Below are 17,320 nucleotides of genomic sequence, written 5' to 3' on the forward strand. Positions count from 1 at the left end.
GTTATGAAACTGTCTTATCAAAAACTTGTACATGAATTCGCGTAGCAAAATTACTTATAGTAGCCAAAAAGTAGAAGTAACCATTTCCAACTGATGAACGGAGACGTAACAAGTGGTATATTCGTGTAAAGGATATTATTCAGCCACAGAAAATGATATAGCACTGACTCAGGCTAGAATCTGGATGAACCTGAAAACAGCATGTAGTGAGAACAGACACCAAAGGCCACACACTGTGCGACCCGGTCCATGAAATGGCCAGAGAGAGACCGACATGGACAGAAGCTCATCAGTGGGGTTTAAGGGATGGAGGGGGAGGGGAGCGTAACTGCTTAAAGGGCAAGGAGTTGCTTAGCGGGGTGGGATGTTCTGGAATTAGATCTGATGATGGTTCACAGTTTCCGAATGCACTGAAACCGCAGGGCTGTGGAAAGGACCGTGACACATCCCCGGGCTGAAGGGCTCACCTCACGCCGCTCGATCTCCTTCCTCCGCTCCTCCTCGCGCTGCCGCTCCAGCTCCCGCTGCTTCTCCAGCTGCTTCTCCAGCTCCAGCTGCCGCTTGCGCTCCTGCTCCTGGCGCTCGCGCTCCTTGCGCTCCTGCTCCGCGCGCTCCAGCTGCGCCAGGCGCTCCTGCTCCTTCCGCTGCTGCTCCAGCAGCGCCTGCCTGCGCTTCTCCAGCTCCAGGTTGCCGCGCTCGAAATTCTCACGCTTCTTATCTTCAAATGTCACTTTGAAACGAGAAACAAACAGCTGTGAAAAGTCATACTCAACATGCCCTTTTGGAAGGAAGAACCCGAGGCACCCCTGAGCCTGTGGCACGAACGCACACCAGGCCCTGCGCTCCCTCCTGCCTGTGCCCTGTTTGCAAGCAGCGACAATGCCTTCCCTCGCTCCTTGCCCGCACGCTCCCCCTTCACGATGAGTGCCACATCATGGCGTTCAGAACACCATTTCCAAAGACTCTTCCTATGGCAAGTCTGCGCCGTCTACAGCAACCCCCTCTCCTGTGGTGCCTCTATCTGTCTCCTCCTCCATGACCTGGACTCGGCAGCTGACCCCATGCACTGCCCTGATGACTCTTTACATGGACGTTTAACCCTCAGTTACACATCACCTTCTAGAGGCACGGACCACGCATTCTTAACATTTAGACTCTTCACTGTGCTCAGCACACTCGCATGAAGAACATTTCCACTGAATGGCTTATCAGTGAACAAACTAATTTAAAGAGGAAATGGAAAACTAGTGTCCTGAGCATGTCGGTTAACCACCAAGCACTTTAAATGCAACAAGACAACACTGACGAAGTATTAAGCACACAAACTCCCTAATACATTTCACTTACTTCTTAGTATCGCTATCATCACCATTAATAATTCACAGCTGCCTTAGAATCCTATATAATAAAAGTCTAACATGTAAATCGACCGAACAGCGAACGACCAGTCACTATGACGTACACTGACCACCAGGGGGCAGACGCTCAATGCAGGAGCTGCCCCCTGGTGGTCAGTGTGCTCCCACAGGGGGAGCGCCACTCAGCCAAAAGCCAGGCTCACGTTGGCAAGCGCAGTGGCGGTGGTGGGAGCCTCTCCTGCCTCTGGGGCAGTTGGACATCCCCCGAAGGGTCCTGGACTGCAAGAGGGCGCAGGCCAGGCTGAGGGACCCCACCCCCCACCACCACACTCAAGTGCACAAATTTCGTGCACCGGGCCTTTAGTATTTTATTATTGTGATGGGGTTATCCTTGTAAATGAGGATTATTTACATGTTACATTTAAAATAGCTTCTTGTTATTATGGCGTTTCCAATTCTCCCAAACAACGTGAGAAAGTAACAGTAGCGATTTTAGTTCCTATTTCTGGTGGTATTAAGCAATCTCCTTAAAGACTTATTGAGTGCTATATAAATAACACTTAGAAGTTTTTTGTTTAGTGAATAATCCGATGTCCATGTAAAAAGCTGGAACAAGGGTGCGTTTGCAGAGTACACAGCGTTCTCATCTCTATGCATACATGCAAATCCAAAAGCACATTAACGCGCTTCCTTTCTAAGGGCGGCTAAAGGGACACAGCCGAATGTCATCAGGCTTATTTCTGCCTCTATCTCTGCCTCGGAGATGAAAACCTCTGAGGTGATAGAACTCGAATGCAAGTTACCAGGCAACTTCTTTTCTAGCTGCTGCTCGTCTTCTAACACGGGCTCCTCCGGCAGCCTCTGGTCCACCGAGGCCGAGCTCAGGGCAGACACGCCGCTGCCAGAGCGAACTCGCCTGCGATCGTGGAAAAGAAGAAAAAAGAAAAGTGACGTCAAGCTGTCCAGGTGGGACTGAGCAAACTGTGGAAAAGATTTTTAAAAGATTAGGCTCTATACCATGGCGTTGTGAGAGAAAAAAGACTTGATCCTCACTATTTGCAAAGTTTAATGAAATAAGTATTTGAAGTCATCAGGCTCAGTGCCAAGCGTGTTCAGATGTTCAGAACCACCGCCAGAATTAGGGCCACCCCAAGAAATGAATCCGTGAGCAATCCCAGGCGGCCAGAACAGGCCAGGACACAGGAGGGGTTCGCGCCTTCGCCATCACCATCACCTTTATGGGAGTTTACGCCGCCTGGACCCGCTCACTGGGAGCATCTCATTCCCTTTATAGAACGTCTGTCCGTCTTACTGCTTCGTAAACATGGAACGCCTGCACTTTGACGCCCTTAAGCACGTGGGTGACCGACGGGTTCCACTGGACTCGTTAACCTGCTCTCAGTTCCAGAGCCGCTTCTGAGCGCCCCCCGCCCCCCACCTCCCGGGGCCTCAGACACGGCCGCCCCAGCGGTCTGCTCAGCCTGCCCGTCCCGGCACCGGCTGACAGTGACGGCTCCATCTCTCTTGCTCTTACGGACCCCTTTCCTGCAGCCTTTCCTCATGTTTGAGGAATTAGTACAGAAACTCTTATCTTTCTCTCCCTGTGCTGTAGGGTCTCCATTTGTCTTTTCCGGGGCCTGCCTGGGAGGGAGTGGGTGCCGTGCAGGTGGAGGATGCTGGTGGCTGAGGTTCTCCCACTGGACCTCGGTCCCCTCTCCGCACCCCCAGTTCCCTTCCTGACTATCACGTCTCCATCGCCAGCGCCCCCTTCTCTCCCCACCAGCAGGAGTCAAGGCAGGCTCCCTGCTTTACTGGCCACGGACAGGCACGGCTTCATGCTGCTGAGACTTCTGCGAGCTTCAAGGACACAGGTTGGTAGACACAGCTCCCGCCTTTCGGCGTTTTACTGACACGGGCAGACCTCGCTTTACTGCGCTGCGCTTCGCTTTACCGCGCTCCACAGAGGCTGCGTTTTTTACAAACTGAAGAAGGAAAGACCCTCCACCAGCAAAAAAAAAAACAAGGTTTCGCCTTCAGTGTCCCCAAAGCCTGTACGTGAGCCCAGGCGAGCACAGAGCTGGACAGGTTCTCCTGAGCTCGAGGATGACTGGTTTACTTGCCAGGAGTAACAGTGACGAGGACAGAGCCACGTCTGACAGCTGCACGCGGGGCACACGGGCTCCCCGAGGTGCTCCTTACCGAAAGGAGGGCGGGATGTACTCCGCGGGCAGCACGGGCGGCAGCGGCTGGCCGGCCATGGCCACGTCGATGAGGTGCATGGCCAGGATGAACTCCTCCGCCGTGAGCTTCCCGTCTTGGTCAATGTCAGAGAGGTTCCTATTCAACAAGAAGCTCGCTGTGATCTGGTTTCACGGAGACGCACGCTGGTTACTGCTCATGTGTCATCTAAATGTTCTATTTTCTTATTTTGACTCCAGGCCAATGAAGTCTCTCTGTGCCTCCGTTTATAAAAACAGCACCTGTTTTATACTGCTGTGGCAACAATGAAATGAGACAATCCATAGCGCTGACAGGGTGGTTAGCATCCAACAATGTTACCTACGATATAACTATACTCTTCTCTACCGCGCAAGCCCACTTAAAACGTGTCACACTTACATTCTACGTGTGCGTACCACTATACTCAGCGAACTAGCAGGTCAGGCAGGTATTTCAGCTTCGCAGGGCACAGTCTCTATCACTGAATTCTGTCTTTGTAGCAGGAAAGCAGCCACAAATGACATATAAACTAGTGGGCAGGGTCGTTACCATAAAACGCCTTTTACACAAGCTGGTGCAAGCCCCGGGCTCAGGGGCCACCCCTGATCTAGGCCTCGCGGGATCTCTATGGCCTCCAGCCACAGCTGAGGTGTTTTCTGTTCTTCAATCTGAGGAATTGATCCCCATAGCTCTTCATCACCAACCTGCCCTCGTAGCTGATTTGCGTCAACAGATTTTCCTAGCAAGTCCGAGACTGCGCTTCCACTTACCCTGTGGACACCAAGAGCGGACAGGACAGAGCTGCTCACAGCATGTGACAGGGCGGAGGCCACCCTGGGAGCTGGCCTGGCCGAGGCCTTAAGCCAAGAAACTCCTCTTAAATCTGACCTTTCCTCAGAGAGAACACCATCTGATTAACTTAAGAATTACTATTAAAATTAGGTGGAATAACTGGTATTATAGTCACGCTAAAAAAAATCCGTCTCTTTTGAAGACACAAGCTGAAATATGAGCAGATGAAAATGATATCATAACAGAGTTGGCTGTAAATAATCGGAAAGAGGAGGGAGGACCAGGCTGGCCACAAGTGGAAACTATTAAAGTGGGGTTATGAGTTCTTGAGAGCTCATTATATTACTCTCTCTGCTTTTGCATTTTCCAAAATCAAAATGGGAACATGTAAGACAGGTAATCATTACAAGTCATTGAAAAAGTAAGCATATTCCATGCCCCCCTATAAATAACGGTATTAATGGGAAGACTGGTGAAGCCATCCCAATGAAAGAAACCAAGGACCTCTTTATATAGGGTGTCCCAAAATTCACACAAGATTTGAATTTTGTGTGAGCATTAACAACAACAACAAAAAATAAAAGCCTAATTTACTTGGTTTATTGAATCATATTCTAATATCTGTTACCCTTTGATTTCAATCCCTTCAATTTGATAAGCATGACCAAGTACCAATTATGGCCCAGGAGCAGGGACAATGAAGACCAATGAAGACCACGGCTTTGCGTATGTGCCAGCAAAGCCATGGAGGCCATTTACCCGATGTGCTATTCCATACATAACCCTATACTGTATACTTTATGAATCAATTAAAAATTTACAATTTTTAATTATAAACCTGTGTTTTCTATCAAAATTACTTCTTGCGTGAATTCTGGGACACCCTATACAAACCAAGGCCGTCCGTTCCTCCCTTACCAGATAGAAGCCAGCTGCGCCTGCGGCAGACTTGACTGCATGAGAATCGTTCTTGCCTGGGGACCTAAGCAGAAGCCAGAAGAAAGTGTCACGTGAACCAGCAAATCGCCACTGTCCAACCCCCGGCCACGCAGCCCCACCAGCCACCGCTTCAAGCATTCACCCTCATCCAGGAGCTTTTCAAAAGGAAACTAAACCCCAATGGAAACGGGGAAACACGCAGCACATAGTCCACGCCTGTGACACAGATGACGAAGGAAGGGTGAGTGGAAAACTCAGCTTCGAACTAGAACCGCCCCTCGGTCCGGAGTATCATCTCCCTCAAAGTGAGGCTCCACTGCCAAGGCTGAAGGCGTTCTGTCTAAAGCCAGCGGCGTCTCCACACCTGCTGCCCCCCCGACCCCACGACGACCATCGGACCAGCAGGGAAGGGCAGAGAGCGATAGGGGAAGGGACCTCACCGAGAGCCATTTCAGTACAGCTGTAACCAGACACAGCGACGTGCTCACGGTTGCACAATATCTTGGCTAATAGCACACAGTCAAAAAGAATTCCTGGAATTTCAACTCTCCTCTAAAATCAGCTCCCATTCAGGAATTCTTGTAAATGTCCTCCCTCCGGGAACTAAACGAGCCCTACGTGTCCCAGGCTGGAGGGGCGCGGAGTGAGCCCCTCACGGGCACCAGGAGGGACGGGCGTCTCCCTCCCGCACAGCGTGCCCCGGGGGCCAGGTCCCAGGATGGCCACCAGGAGTGGAGAGCGGCGGCAACCACGGGGAACATTCATTCAGCTCTTTCTCTTTTCAGAGAGCACCGCCCGAGGAAACACGAGTGGGCCTTTCCACAGGGATTGCCGAAGGTGAGGAGTCACCGAGCACCACAGGTTCCCGCAAAGGAGGCCCCAAGAACGCCAGCAAAAGCACTGTGAGCAGGGGCTCGGGCCTGCTCAGTCCAGGATGCGCTAAGGGGCTGGGCAGGCAGCATCCTCCCTAACTCTAACCCTAACCCTAACCCTAACGCTAATACTAACCTAACGCTAACCCTAACCCTAATGCTAACCCTAACCCTAACCCTAACCCTAACGCTAATCCTAACCTAACGCTAACCCTAACCCTAATGCTAACCCTAACCCTAACCCTAACGCTAACCCTAACCCTAATGCTAACCCTAACCCGAAACCTAACCCTAACCCTAACTCTAACCCTAACCCTAACCCGTTCCACATTTCCAAGTCGATGACCCATGGCACAAGGAGCCACAGCAGGAGCCTGGCCCAGAGCCAGCACATCGAGCACACAGAGAGCGCTCAATAAAGGGCAGTCGCCTCACTGCCAATAGTCGGCCTTGCATATAAGAGCACACATGAATATGTGCCTATGGACTTGCACATGTGCACATGGAGGCAGCTTAATGAGTTCCAGACTGGCAATGGCCTAGCAAACAGCACCAGGGAGCAGCACCCCCAAAGCCCCTGGAGCTCCCTTCAATCTCCCCTCCCACCAAGTGCAGCCGATTCCTAACAGCAAAGTGCGCCAACGCTAAGTCTGGCTGATTTTGCTCGTGTTATTACTGTACGCTGCTGTAGAACATAATCCTAACCGCTCTGTAGTATATCACAGTTTGGAGCTATTATGAATAGTGAACATTCTAATTTGGGTGAACGTACGTATACATTCCTGTTGTGTGCACAATGGAAACACCTACGAATAAAACACAATCCATTGAATTAATGTGAAATGCTCTGTGATGTATTGGAATGAAAAAGTTCACTGTTCCTTTTATTTCATCCCTCACGCTGTATTTAGAATTGGCAACATGAAAGTTGAATTTCTACTCAAAGTAGCATCTAAATATGTTTTAATCAACTCATGGCAGACACCAGGTGCTGTAGGAAAGGTCTCAGACTCGCCGCAGCGCAGTCCTGGGGCGGAATGGCGCTCCGGGACCGAGCACACCATGCCCAGCAGCTGACAGCGCCCCTGCCCAGCGATCCCCAGTGCCGGGCGCGGCGGGCTCCTCACGCTGCATGTAACGGCCATGTGCAAAGAAGGCACAGAGGACGCGTGTAATGGCCGTGTGCAGAGGAGGCACAGAGGACGCGTGTAACGGCCGTGTGCAGAGGAGGCACAGAGGACGCGTGTAACGGCCGTGTGCAGAGGAGGCACAGAGGACGCGTGTAACGGCCGTGTGCAGAGGAGGCACAGAGGGTGCGCTAGGCTGTTACAAATACATGCTTGTTTGAGGGGTGCTGAGATCTATGGGGTGGGGGGTCACGGTTGGATCAGAATCCTTCAAAGGTCTCACCAATCCTGACATTTTTAAACAAGAGTAAAAGTTTCTGTTAGGAGTAAAAACTGCAATTGAGACAGAAAAAACAGGCAGACAGCGCGCACCGGAAATGAAGTGCTGGGCTGCACCCAGTGCGCCCCGTCCCGGGAAGCGGGCCTCCGCCTCCCTCCGCCTTGGTCAGCGGGCACGGCCTCCTTCCCCTGTGCCCCGAAGGTCCTGTCAGAGGCCTCGCTCTCCTTTACTAAAAGCGAGCTCTTCTCCAGGACGCTCCGAGCAACCCTCAGGAAGGGCTCTAGACCAGCGGTTCTCAACCTGTGGGTCGCGACCCCTTTGGCGGTCGAACGACCCTTTCACAGGGGTCGCCTAAGACCATCCTGCATATCAGATATTTACATGACGATTCATCACAGTAGCAACATGACAGTGATGAAGTAGCAACAAAAATAATTTTATGGTTGGGTCACAACATGAGGAACTGTATTTAAAGGGCCAGAAAGTTGAGAACCACTGCTCTAGACGCTCTCCCAAACCCTCCTCCCGAGACCAGGTAACTGCACTCTGGCCTCTTAGCCGTGAAGTCAGATCCAATAGGTAGAGTGGCCTCCACCGCGCTGGTAGCAGAGCTGGGTGCTCCCCCTCCCCCGGCAGTCACCTCCCCCCTCTCACGGCCTTAAGCCTGTGTGTGGGCAGCGCCCAGTTCACCTACAGAGCCCACTCGGGACCTGGCGCGGGTGTTCCCAGCAGGGTTTCTCTGCCAGGGCCACTCGCTGTGCACGCCAGCGAGGTAGCCGGGAGGAGGGTCCGGTCTCCTCCCATTTACCAAGAGCAACGGGCAGACGCCTGAGGCACTGAGGGCACAGGAACCACGGCTGGCTGCATCAGCGGGGGGGGGGGGGGGGGGGGGGGGGGGGCGGACCAGGGTAAGAACCCCAATGAAAGCCCTGTTCCCAAAAAGCAAGTGGGGAAAGGCTCGGAGACTCTCTTTGGCCCAACGGCTAGAAACAGCGTGCCTCCCGAACAAAGCCCACGCTCACCACGCTCACTCTCCTCTGCAATACCTGTGAGGTGTCCGCTCATGGTCTTGTCGTGGCTGTTGAACAGCTGGCGGTACTTGAGCCTGGACGACTGGGGCACCGCCCACTCGGCCAGCGGCGGGGCGCTGCGGGAGGGAGAGAGGGAGGCGTGAGCGGCAGCACCGCCCAGGAGTGTCGATCAGCCGAGCCGTCTCTAGAAAACCCGCTTGACCTCTGCTCACTTCTGAACCACAATTTCTGAATGTTCTGTAATGAGTCTGTCCACCTTTTAAGGCCGTGAGCATCTCTTTCATAAGAGATACAAATAAGCGTATGATTCTTCCAGAATCAAGGGTAAGCGCAACACGGCTTTTCTACACAATTTAATCATCTCAAGGGCCTACACAGGTATGGACCCTCGGAACTGAGATGATCTGACAATGTCCAGACTTTCACGCTTCTAGAGCGTTCTCTCCTGGCTTAAACAGCAGTGCTGATCGCCGACAAGCCCCTCCCTGCACAGGTACTCATTCTCCAAAAGTCCAACCTTCTACGCACCAACACACAGGATGTATTTCTTTTTTTTTTTTTTTTATTGTTTTATTGCTTAAAGTATTACAAAGAATATTATATATGTCTCCTTTTTTTTTTCCTCCCCTCAGGATGTATTTCTTAATGCAGGCAGTCATTCTGTTCCGGGAAGTTTCAATTCCCACAAATGGAGGCCTTCCCAGAAAGGGGCACAGGCGCAGGGCCCTGGCACCCGTGGTGGTGGCGGCGGCGGGAGCTGGCTCCGCCCGCCCGGAGTACAGCCCGGCCTTGGCCGTGGAGAGCAGGGCCCACAGCGTCACACTGGCCCCGGGGCTGTGAAGAGCCAATAACTTACACACAATGACAGCAGCAGCGCGTTGCGTTCCAGGGCTGGCGACGCCTAGTGCCCTGTGCCGTTTCCTTTCATTGCCACGGAAACACCTATTCCTCACATGCAAAAGCGAACTGTAACCATCAGCCGAACCTGCGAGCATCCTGTAGCGACAGGACCTGGGCACTCACACCTAGTGCAGCGCTTCACACGCACAGGAACTGGCCCGGGCACGGGAAGCACCTGCACAAGCTCACCTTTTCCCTTTTTATGAATGACCCTGAACAAAAGCACTTACCGACGCCTCGCCTGCTGCGTGTACTTCTGCAACAGCTCCCTCATTTTCAGCTAACGCCCAGCTGCTGACTCCAGCTCCTGACTATCTGTCAGGGCTGGTTATCTGCCCCCTGCACCCCGGGCTCGGGTGCTGCGCACAGAAGTGGCCCCAGATTACACTTATCAAGGCAGAGTTTCCTGCCAACTTCCTGAGAATGTAAACAGACTAAAAATTCATCAACAGGTAGCCAAAAAGCTAGAGGCCACATTACAGGAATTTGCTAGAAGTTTAAATGACTGAAAAGATGACTGCCTAAAAAAAGTGTCTTCATAGCACCAATGTTTGCTGAATACTGGTTATTTATTCATTCTAATGTCATAAATCAACGTCAGGACAGACTGACCATGCAGCGGAGAGCAGAGGCAGCCGAGCCTCCGGCGTGGCGCTGGAGGGAGAAGATTGGAGTTCAGGGCGCGAGGACCCGAGTGTCCACCTCAGCTGTGCACTGGTCAGCTGTGACCCTGGGTGAGCAGCGGCCTCTCTGGGTCCATCTCCCCGGGCACAATTCTGAGACACTACTTCCTGCCCAGGAGGAGGGGGGGGGGGGGGGGCGAGGCTAACGAGGTGTCTGCTAAGCAGATGCTGAGCAAAGGTCCCTGAGTCTGAGTGTAGAACCTCAGTGAAGTGGAACACAGATGTCTGTCACCACAGTAACCGGAGTGTGTGCGTTTTCTTTTAGTAACTGAAGTTTGGGAGCAAACTTCCACAGGTAAGGACATGCCTTAAAATCAGCAAGCGCTCGGTCCAACCCCGAGCGCGGGCACTGAGGGCGATGCTAGTTTGAGCAAGTCTCTCAGTGTCTCTGAGCTGCTTCCTCATCTTACCACGGGGACAGGAAGAGCCACTTTACGGGGGAGAGAGTGAGCATTAAATGAGGGAATGGACAGAAAGCATTTGGCACAGTGCTTTTCAGTTTACAGTTTTCTTTAAATCGTTTTTTAAAAGGTGACGCATTTGAATTATATCCAACACACTTTTTAAAGTGGAAACACCTTGATTCACTTAGGGGAGATTTCTAAAGAGGACTGAGACAGAAAGGATGGATCGTCTTCACTACATTCCCTCGTCCTTCCAGAGGTTCTGAGATGGCTTACCAGCCGAGCTTAATTTTCCAGCTCAGTGCAGCCACACGCGGGGAGAAGTAACAGTAAAAGAAAATTGAAGTATGAAAGATATCATGAAACCAAGATTGGCCAAAATATAAGCAATGAAATCACGCAAGCTTTGCCAAAATTGAGGCACATACTTGGTGGACAGCACCTGTCCATTAATCTGAATAATCCATTTCATAAAAATCGACCTTAAATAGGGTTCTGTCGATTATCTGAGCTGGAATTTAAAATAAGGCCAAATATTGCTCTCATCTTCATATTAAACATTTGTAAACTTTTCATGACTAACACAAAATAGTTAACTTGCTTTCTCCCCTGACACCTCGAGTTGCATTTGATTCGATTTAAACATTTACTACTACCCATCCTCTTAAAAAACATCCTTTAAAGGAAACACCATGTCCTTGATGCTGTAAACACACACATGTAAAACCAGAAGTGAGAACATTTTGACATTCTACAAAAGAAAGGCGATAAAGAACACAGCTCGCTCGTTTTCACGTTTGTGCATTATCAGGTGATACTTGAACCAAACTGCCCGTCAAAAATAGGCGCACTTACCTCGCCACGTCGAGCGAGGGCGCCTTCTGTAACTTAGTGTTCAGCTGGGACCCTGGGCCAGACCTACTAAAAGAAGAACTCTTTGGCAATGTGGCTGCTGTAAAAATAAATAAATGTTGAATAATTTTAATTCCACACAGATAAGAAACCTTCCCCCCTGCTTACAAAAATGAAAAAGCAGAGCCATCAAGTCTGAGGCAGAAATCATTCCTCCTTCCTTCCCCATCCTGGACTCAAAACGTTATTCCCGACTTGCTTCCCACCACCCTCTTGTAAATGTTTCTAGATTTACTTGTTCCCACTGAAAGGCACCTAAGTAGTAACGTGTACACCCACAAAACTTTACTTTCATCAAACACTTGGTATCATATTTCATAAGATCTGTCACAGTCAGAGAAGGAAGAGCTTAAATATATGGACGGCACACTCCTCACTGCACTGAGGAGCTGAAGGGAGTCCCGAGTGGAGGAGACAGAAGTCCCAGGGCCAGGTACCACGGGGCGCTGGGGGGGCAGTGGGGGCGGCTGATTTGCATTGGGGCTGCTGGGCCGTGTCAGGGAAAGCTCTGGGCACAGTCCCTCGTCCTTGCCTAACGTCCTGCAGGCCTTGCCCGCAGCCACAGAAGAAAACAGGAGGTGCTGGAGGCACCACATCCCTGGAACCACTGCAGTCCCTGTCTCTCGGCCAGCACGTCTGCAGCCGCGGTCACATGTGACAGATGAACCACATGTGACAAGAAAATCTTTTTTAAAAGAGGTTCAGCCTGGCCCGTGTTGCTCAGTGGTTAAGCGTGGACCTATGAACCAGGAGGGCACAGTTTAATTCCCGGTCAGGGCACAGGCTCGGGTTGTGGGCTCAATCCCCAGTGTGGGGTGTGCAGGAGGCAGCTGATCAATGCTTCTCTCTCATCATTGATGTTTCTCTCTCTCTCTCGCTTCCTCTCCTTTCCTCTCTCTGAAATCAATAAAAACATATAAAAATTTTAAAAAGCTTTAAAAGAGGTTCACTTACATCCTTTGGCTGTAACTTAAAGACACACCCTGAGAGATGTGGTAAACCGGGGCTGAGCGCAGGGATCAAATTCAAATGCGAACGCCCAACTGTCATCAGCACTGAATTTACTCGAACATCCAAAACCCTTTAACAAGCACACGCTCCGTGTCGGTACGACCTCAGTAACATTTGTCAGACTAGGCCGTCTCCACTTATACTCCAGCTTTCTTTCAATGACAGGGAAAAAGGCTTTGGATAAAGTTTCAAAATGAAACTAGGAACTTTTTCATCCTTTTCTTCAGTTCAGCAAGTATATATACCTTAATCAGTCTCACACCTCCCGTTTGAGATGTTGAAAACAATGAGAAATTAAATGAAAATACTTTCCTCTGGAATAAAACTCCACTTGAATATAATCAGAAAGAAGACAGAGGTTTATCGAGAACGTGTGACACCTACCAGGATGGGCGAATGCAGGCAGCGGCTGCATGACCGGGGGCGCCCCGTTGGCCAGGGGAGGCACTGCTGCTGGAGGGACGGAGGAGACGAGGGGGGGGGACATCCCGACCACGGGGAGGGTCCCCATTGGCACTGGCGCGACCGCCGGCAGCGGGGGCATGCTGGCCAGGCCGCCCACACCTGCGGAGGAAGGACAGGATGGCGGTCACACGGAGGCACGTTTCAACATCAGTGACCAGGACCCAGGACTGCGGAGGAGCTCCCCTCTTCCCACCTAGTCCCCCCAGAACACGCACTCGGGCACTCACGTGGGAGAGCACCAAACTGTGAGGGACCCAGACCCCACGGAGGGAAGGACCAACCAAACAGTCACTGCAGAGCTCTGGAAGCGGCGCAGAACCAGACGCGGGAGCTCACAATGGCCTTCAAAACCAACCAGCCAAAAACCCTGGCTGGTCACCACAGGTAATTTATTTTGAAAACTAGCAAATAAAGGGGAAATAAATCCGAGCTTTCTCCTGCCTGTCCTTTACACACTGAACCTCAGAGCAGCCAGACGTCTGAGGGGCCGTCACTCCTTCCAGGATTCCGACCAAAAAATGGAGAAATGAGACAAGTGCAATGAATGCTTCCTTCCTGCTCGGCTCTTCTCGTCCCGTGACTGTGAGGAGAGACCCCGCCCGTCTTCGCCCAGTGCCTGGTCCTGAGCCCCTGTACTTCCCTGACGGACAGCCACAGCCTCTGCTGCAATATCCGCTCTTGGTCCTTGGTCCCGACGCAAGAACTTCCCCAACCCGGGAACCTCTGCAGGGATGTTTCTGCACCTGAATGAGGCGGCTGAGGGGGTGGGGGCCCCTGAATAGCTGAGGGCTGGGAGCCGGGACAGGAAATACGAAGACATGACTGGAGCCTAGGAAGTCCCACCCACCTGCCTGCAGACCTGGGGGGCGGGGGCTGGAGGGGCGAGAGCCGATGGCCCGTGACTGAGTCCCTCACGCCCACGCAATGAACCCCCCATGAGAACCTACACGGAGGGCTTGGGCAGCTTCGGGCTGGGGAGCACCCCGACTTCACAGGCCCTGCGCTCAGGACCCGCCCTGGGCAGTCTCCCTGGCTGCTCATCTGTCCCCTCAGAATAGCCTTTGTTCTATAACAAACTGGTAGATGTAACCCGAAGTTTCTCCAAATTTTGTGAGCTGTTACAGCAAATTAGAGAAAAGGGGAGATGGGTGTGTGGGGACCTCTATGTCGGGAAGTCACACAGACGTGTGGGGCCTGGGGACCCATTGCTGGTGACGCACGTGGGGACAGTCGTGTGTGACAGCCTTTAACCGTGGACTGGCCGCTACCCCGGTGGTCCGTGTGGGTCGAAGGGAATTTCTCGACACTAAGTTAGTGTCCGGAGGGTTGAGACACTGGTTTTCTGGAAACGGATCTCCTGGTCCCTTCTGCCCTTGGGCCCTAAGTAGGTCCCTCCATGTCCTCCTGGCGCAGAGCGCAGGCGGTGAACTCGCTCCAGCTCCAGCTCCGCTCCTGCAGGCCAGCCGCCTTCTCGCCCGCAGCCCGAGAACGTTCCGTGTCGCCAGGACGCAGCTCCGTGGGAGTCTTCCCAGCACGCGGCTCACGCAGCTCCCAGCCTCACTGCCCACGTCCCGGCCCCGCTCCCGCGTCCTTCAGGGGCCCCCACTGGCCCCCCAACCCCCGCCTGCGGCATCCGCCACCTTTCTCCAACTTTCCATCTCCTTTTCACTGCCACGTGTGCAGGCTTCCTCTCTTCACCGCCCACTTCTCCGCAGACTGTCCCGTGTGGCTTCGGCGTCAGCTTCATCCTGAACGGCCTTTGCTCTCACTGCCCCGCCCCGGCTGTGTCTCACCGTGGAAGCAGAACTGCGTGGCTCCCAGGACCCGAAGCTTCTCCTCAGGCGGCTCAGCTCCTGCTGCAGAGCGGGGCCCTCGGGCGCGGGGCTCTTCCCTCTTTTCTAAGGATGACGCGCACCCACCGCCTGGCTCAGCGCCCTCAGTGCAGCCGGCAGGAAGCGCATGGGGCCCGCTGCCCCGCATCGTCCCGCTAACCCTTCGCATCCGGCAGGCAGGGTGCTGCTCTGGGCGCTCGCGCTCCCACCAAGTGGCTGCTCACTGCTCCGGCTGCGGCTGCGGCTGCGGCTGCGGCTCTCTCTGGATGCTCCCGAGTAGATGCAGCCACTGCGCCGGCCTCGGAGAGGCTCTGACATGCTGTCCGCGTTCTTTCTCACAAAGGAGCCATCGCACAGCGGATGTGACAGCACCGCCCGGGAGCCTGTTCTGTGAGTGGCGGGCGCATGGAGTCTTATCCCCGCAACCGCTCCTCAGTCACCGAGCTTCCTCCTACACGCACACTGTGGGGCCTTCCCGCCCCAAACCCCCTCCAGCGCCCGCGCCTCCAGCTCCACGCGCCCCTCAAGCCTCCGACCAGGCTCCAGGCACCTGCCCAAGGTCATCCAAAGCCCCAGCCCGCCCTGGCCTGTCTTCCGCCCTCATCTCCTCCCTTCATCACCTGGCAGAGGCACCTGGGGCCTGACCCGTAACCAGGGGCTCCACCTGATACTGTGACCTCTCCATCAACCCACACGGCCAAGGTCTGCGCTGCCAACAGCAGACGTCAGAGCACTGGTGATCTCAGTCAACTAATTACCAGTAGGTTCTGAAGAAAAATATCAGCCTAAAAGGTAGTATTTTACAGAATCCAGTTTATGACTGGGGTAACACTGCTCATGCTTTTCCTGCTTCGTTTTGTTCCGAGAGAATTTCATGTGGCCAATCGCCTCAATACTGCAAACTTGAAAATATATTTTGAGGCACCATAACCCACAGGGGTTGTTTATACACAAGGGAAAGGAAAGGCGCTATGGAGACAGAAACCCAGAGGAAGTCTGTGACAGTGTGAGGTCAGCACCGCAGTGGGAGCAGAAGACAGGAGTCGCACGCAGCAGGTGCGGGGTCCCCGCCAGACTCTGCCCCCGTCACCTGCGAGCTGGTCCAGGGGCAGCGGCGGCGGGAGCTCGCTCCTCCTTGAGACCATCCCTTCCCCAGCGGGCTACCTCGGTTACCTCAGGGACTGCACTGCACGGTGCCAGAGGCTGCGAGGGGGAGGGAAACGTGTCTGTAAACTGCACGGGGAGCTGCCGAACCCATTCCTGCTCACACTCACCGAAGGCTGGTGCACTGGCGATGGCCCCCGGCTGCTGCTTCATGACGGGGGGCAGGGCGGAGGGCAGCTGGTAGCCCTGCAGCTTCAGCTTGATCAGCTTCATGGCGATGGAGAACTCCACCTGATCCATCCTCCCGTCGTTATTCATATCGGCAAGGGCCCTGCAGACCGACAGCAGCTTCAAGACCAGGACCAGGACTGTGACCTTCCCCCCAGCGCCCCCCCACACACACAGACACACAACCTCACCAGCCCCCCGAATCCTGCGGAGAGCAGAAGAGACAAAGCAACACAAAACAAAACGTGTCTGGAGCTATAGGAGTCAGCTGGGAGCACTGACATTCACATCGCACAGCGCTCCTCACTGTGTTGTTCTTTGCTTATGTGACAAATGAGGCGACCTTCCGTCTGCGTGTCAGGACATGGACTTTGGAAATCAGACGGTTTCTTTTCGGGGGGATGGAAATGTCTCACACTGGATAGTGGTGATGGTTGCAGAGCTCCAGACAGACTAAAACCAAGGAATTAAGACACTTTTAAGGGGAACGTTTATTCTGTGAGTTATGTCACCGAGCACTAGGAAAGAGTACTTAGGAACAGAAAGCTTATTTCTAGGGATAGTGACGAGACTGCACCAACTCCTCTGTGGGTCCCACAAACCTTGCCCGGGGACAGGCCGTGCTAGGCCATGCGTCCGCCTAGACTCCTAAAGCTGGGAAATTAACTAAGTGAGCTTACAAGTGTGCTTGCTATTCAAAATGGTTCTGAAACATAAATGGTCAAGTGTAACTTGCAACGAGCTTTGATGTGAAGGACAGTCTCACAAAAGAAAAGGGTTTGCACTCAACACTGGAAACCACGATGCAACGTGCGTGTTCATGACGTAACGTTCTCTGCGTGAAAACGTTCGTTCAGATTTCATTTCCTTTACTCTAGAACAGCGGTTCTCAACCCATGGGTTGCGACCCCTTTGGCGGTCGAACGACCCTTTCACAGGGGTCGCCTAAGACCATCCTGCATATCAGATATTTACATGACGATTCATAACAGTAGCAACATTGCAGTTATGAAGTAGCAACAAAAATAATGTTATGGTTGGGTCACAACATGAGGAACTGTATTTAAAGGGCCAGAAGGTTGAGAACCACTGCTCTAGACATTAGAACGGTGGAGATTTCTTTAAACCAATCTTAAGAAAATTTTATTTGAAACAGCAAATG

General features: G+C 52.8%; 1 protein-coding gene across 6 annotated transcripts in view; it reads right to left on the reverse strand.

The window, feature by feature from the left end:
- The window catches only part of ITSN1 (intersectin 1), a 149,288-nt gene that overhangs the window by 78,513 nt on the left and 53,455 nt on the right, over positions 1–17,320 (reverse strand). For all 6 annotated transcript variants that reach the window (XM_070407249.1, XM_070407246.1, XM_070407248.1 and 3 more), the window contains exons 5-12: positions 16,101–16,261; positions 12,914–13,093; positions 11,462–11,558; positions 8,635–8,735; positions 5,289–5,352; positions 3,558–3,695; positions 2,162–2,274; positions 468–730 (exon numbers count right to left, since the gene is read on the reverse strand). In XM_070407249.1, coding sequence (XP_070263350.1) covers positions 468–730; positions 2,162–2,274; positions 3,558–3,695; positions 5,289–5,352; positions 8,635–8,735; positions 11,462–11,558; positions 12,914–13,093; positions 16,101–16,261 — 1,117 coding nt within the window. The remainder of the gene's footprint in view (positions 1–467; positions 731–2,161; positions 2,275–3,557; positions 3,696–5,288; positions 5,353–8,634; positions 8,736–11,461; positions 11,559–12,913; positions 13,094–16,100; positions 16,262–17,320) is intronic.

This window comes from Myotis yumanensis, unplaced genomic scaffold (genome assembly GCF_028538775.1).
Source record: "Myotis yumanensis isolate MYYU_CA2020_CCGP unplaced genomic scaffold, mMyoYum1.0.hap1 SCAF_2, whole genome shotgun sequence".
In the NCBI taxonomy this organism is placed as follows: Eukaryota; Metazoa; Chordata; class Mammalia; order Chiroptera; family Vespertilionidae; genus Myotis; species Myotis yumanensis.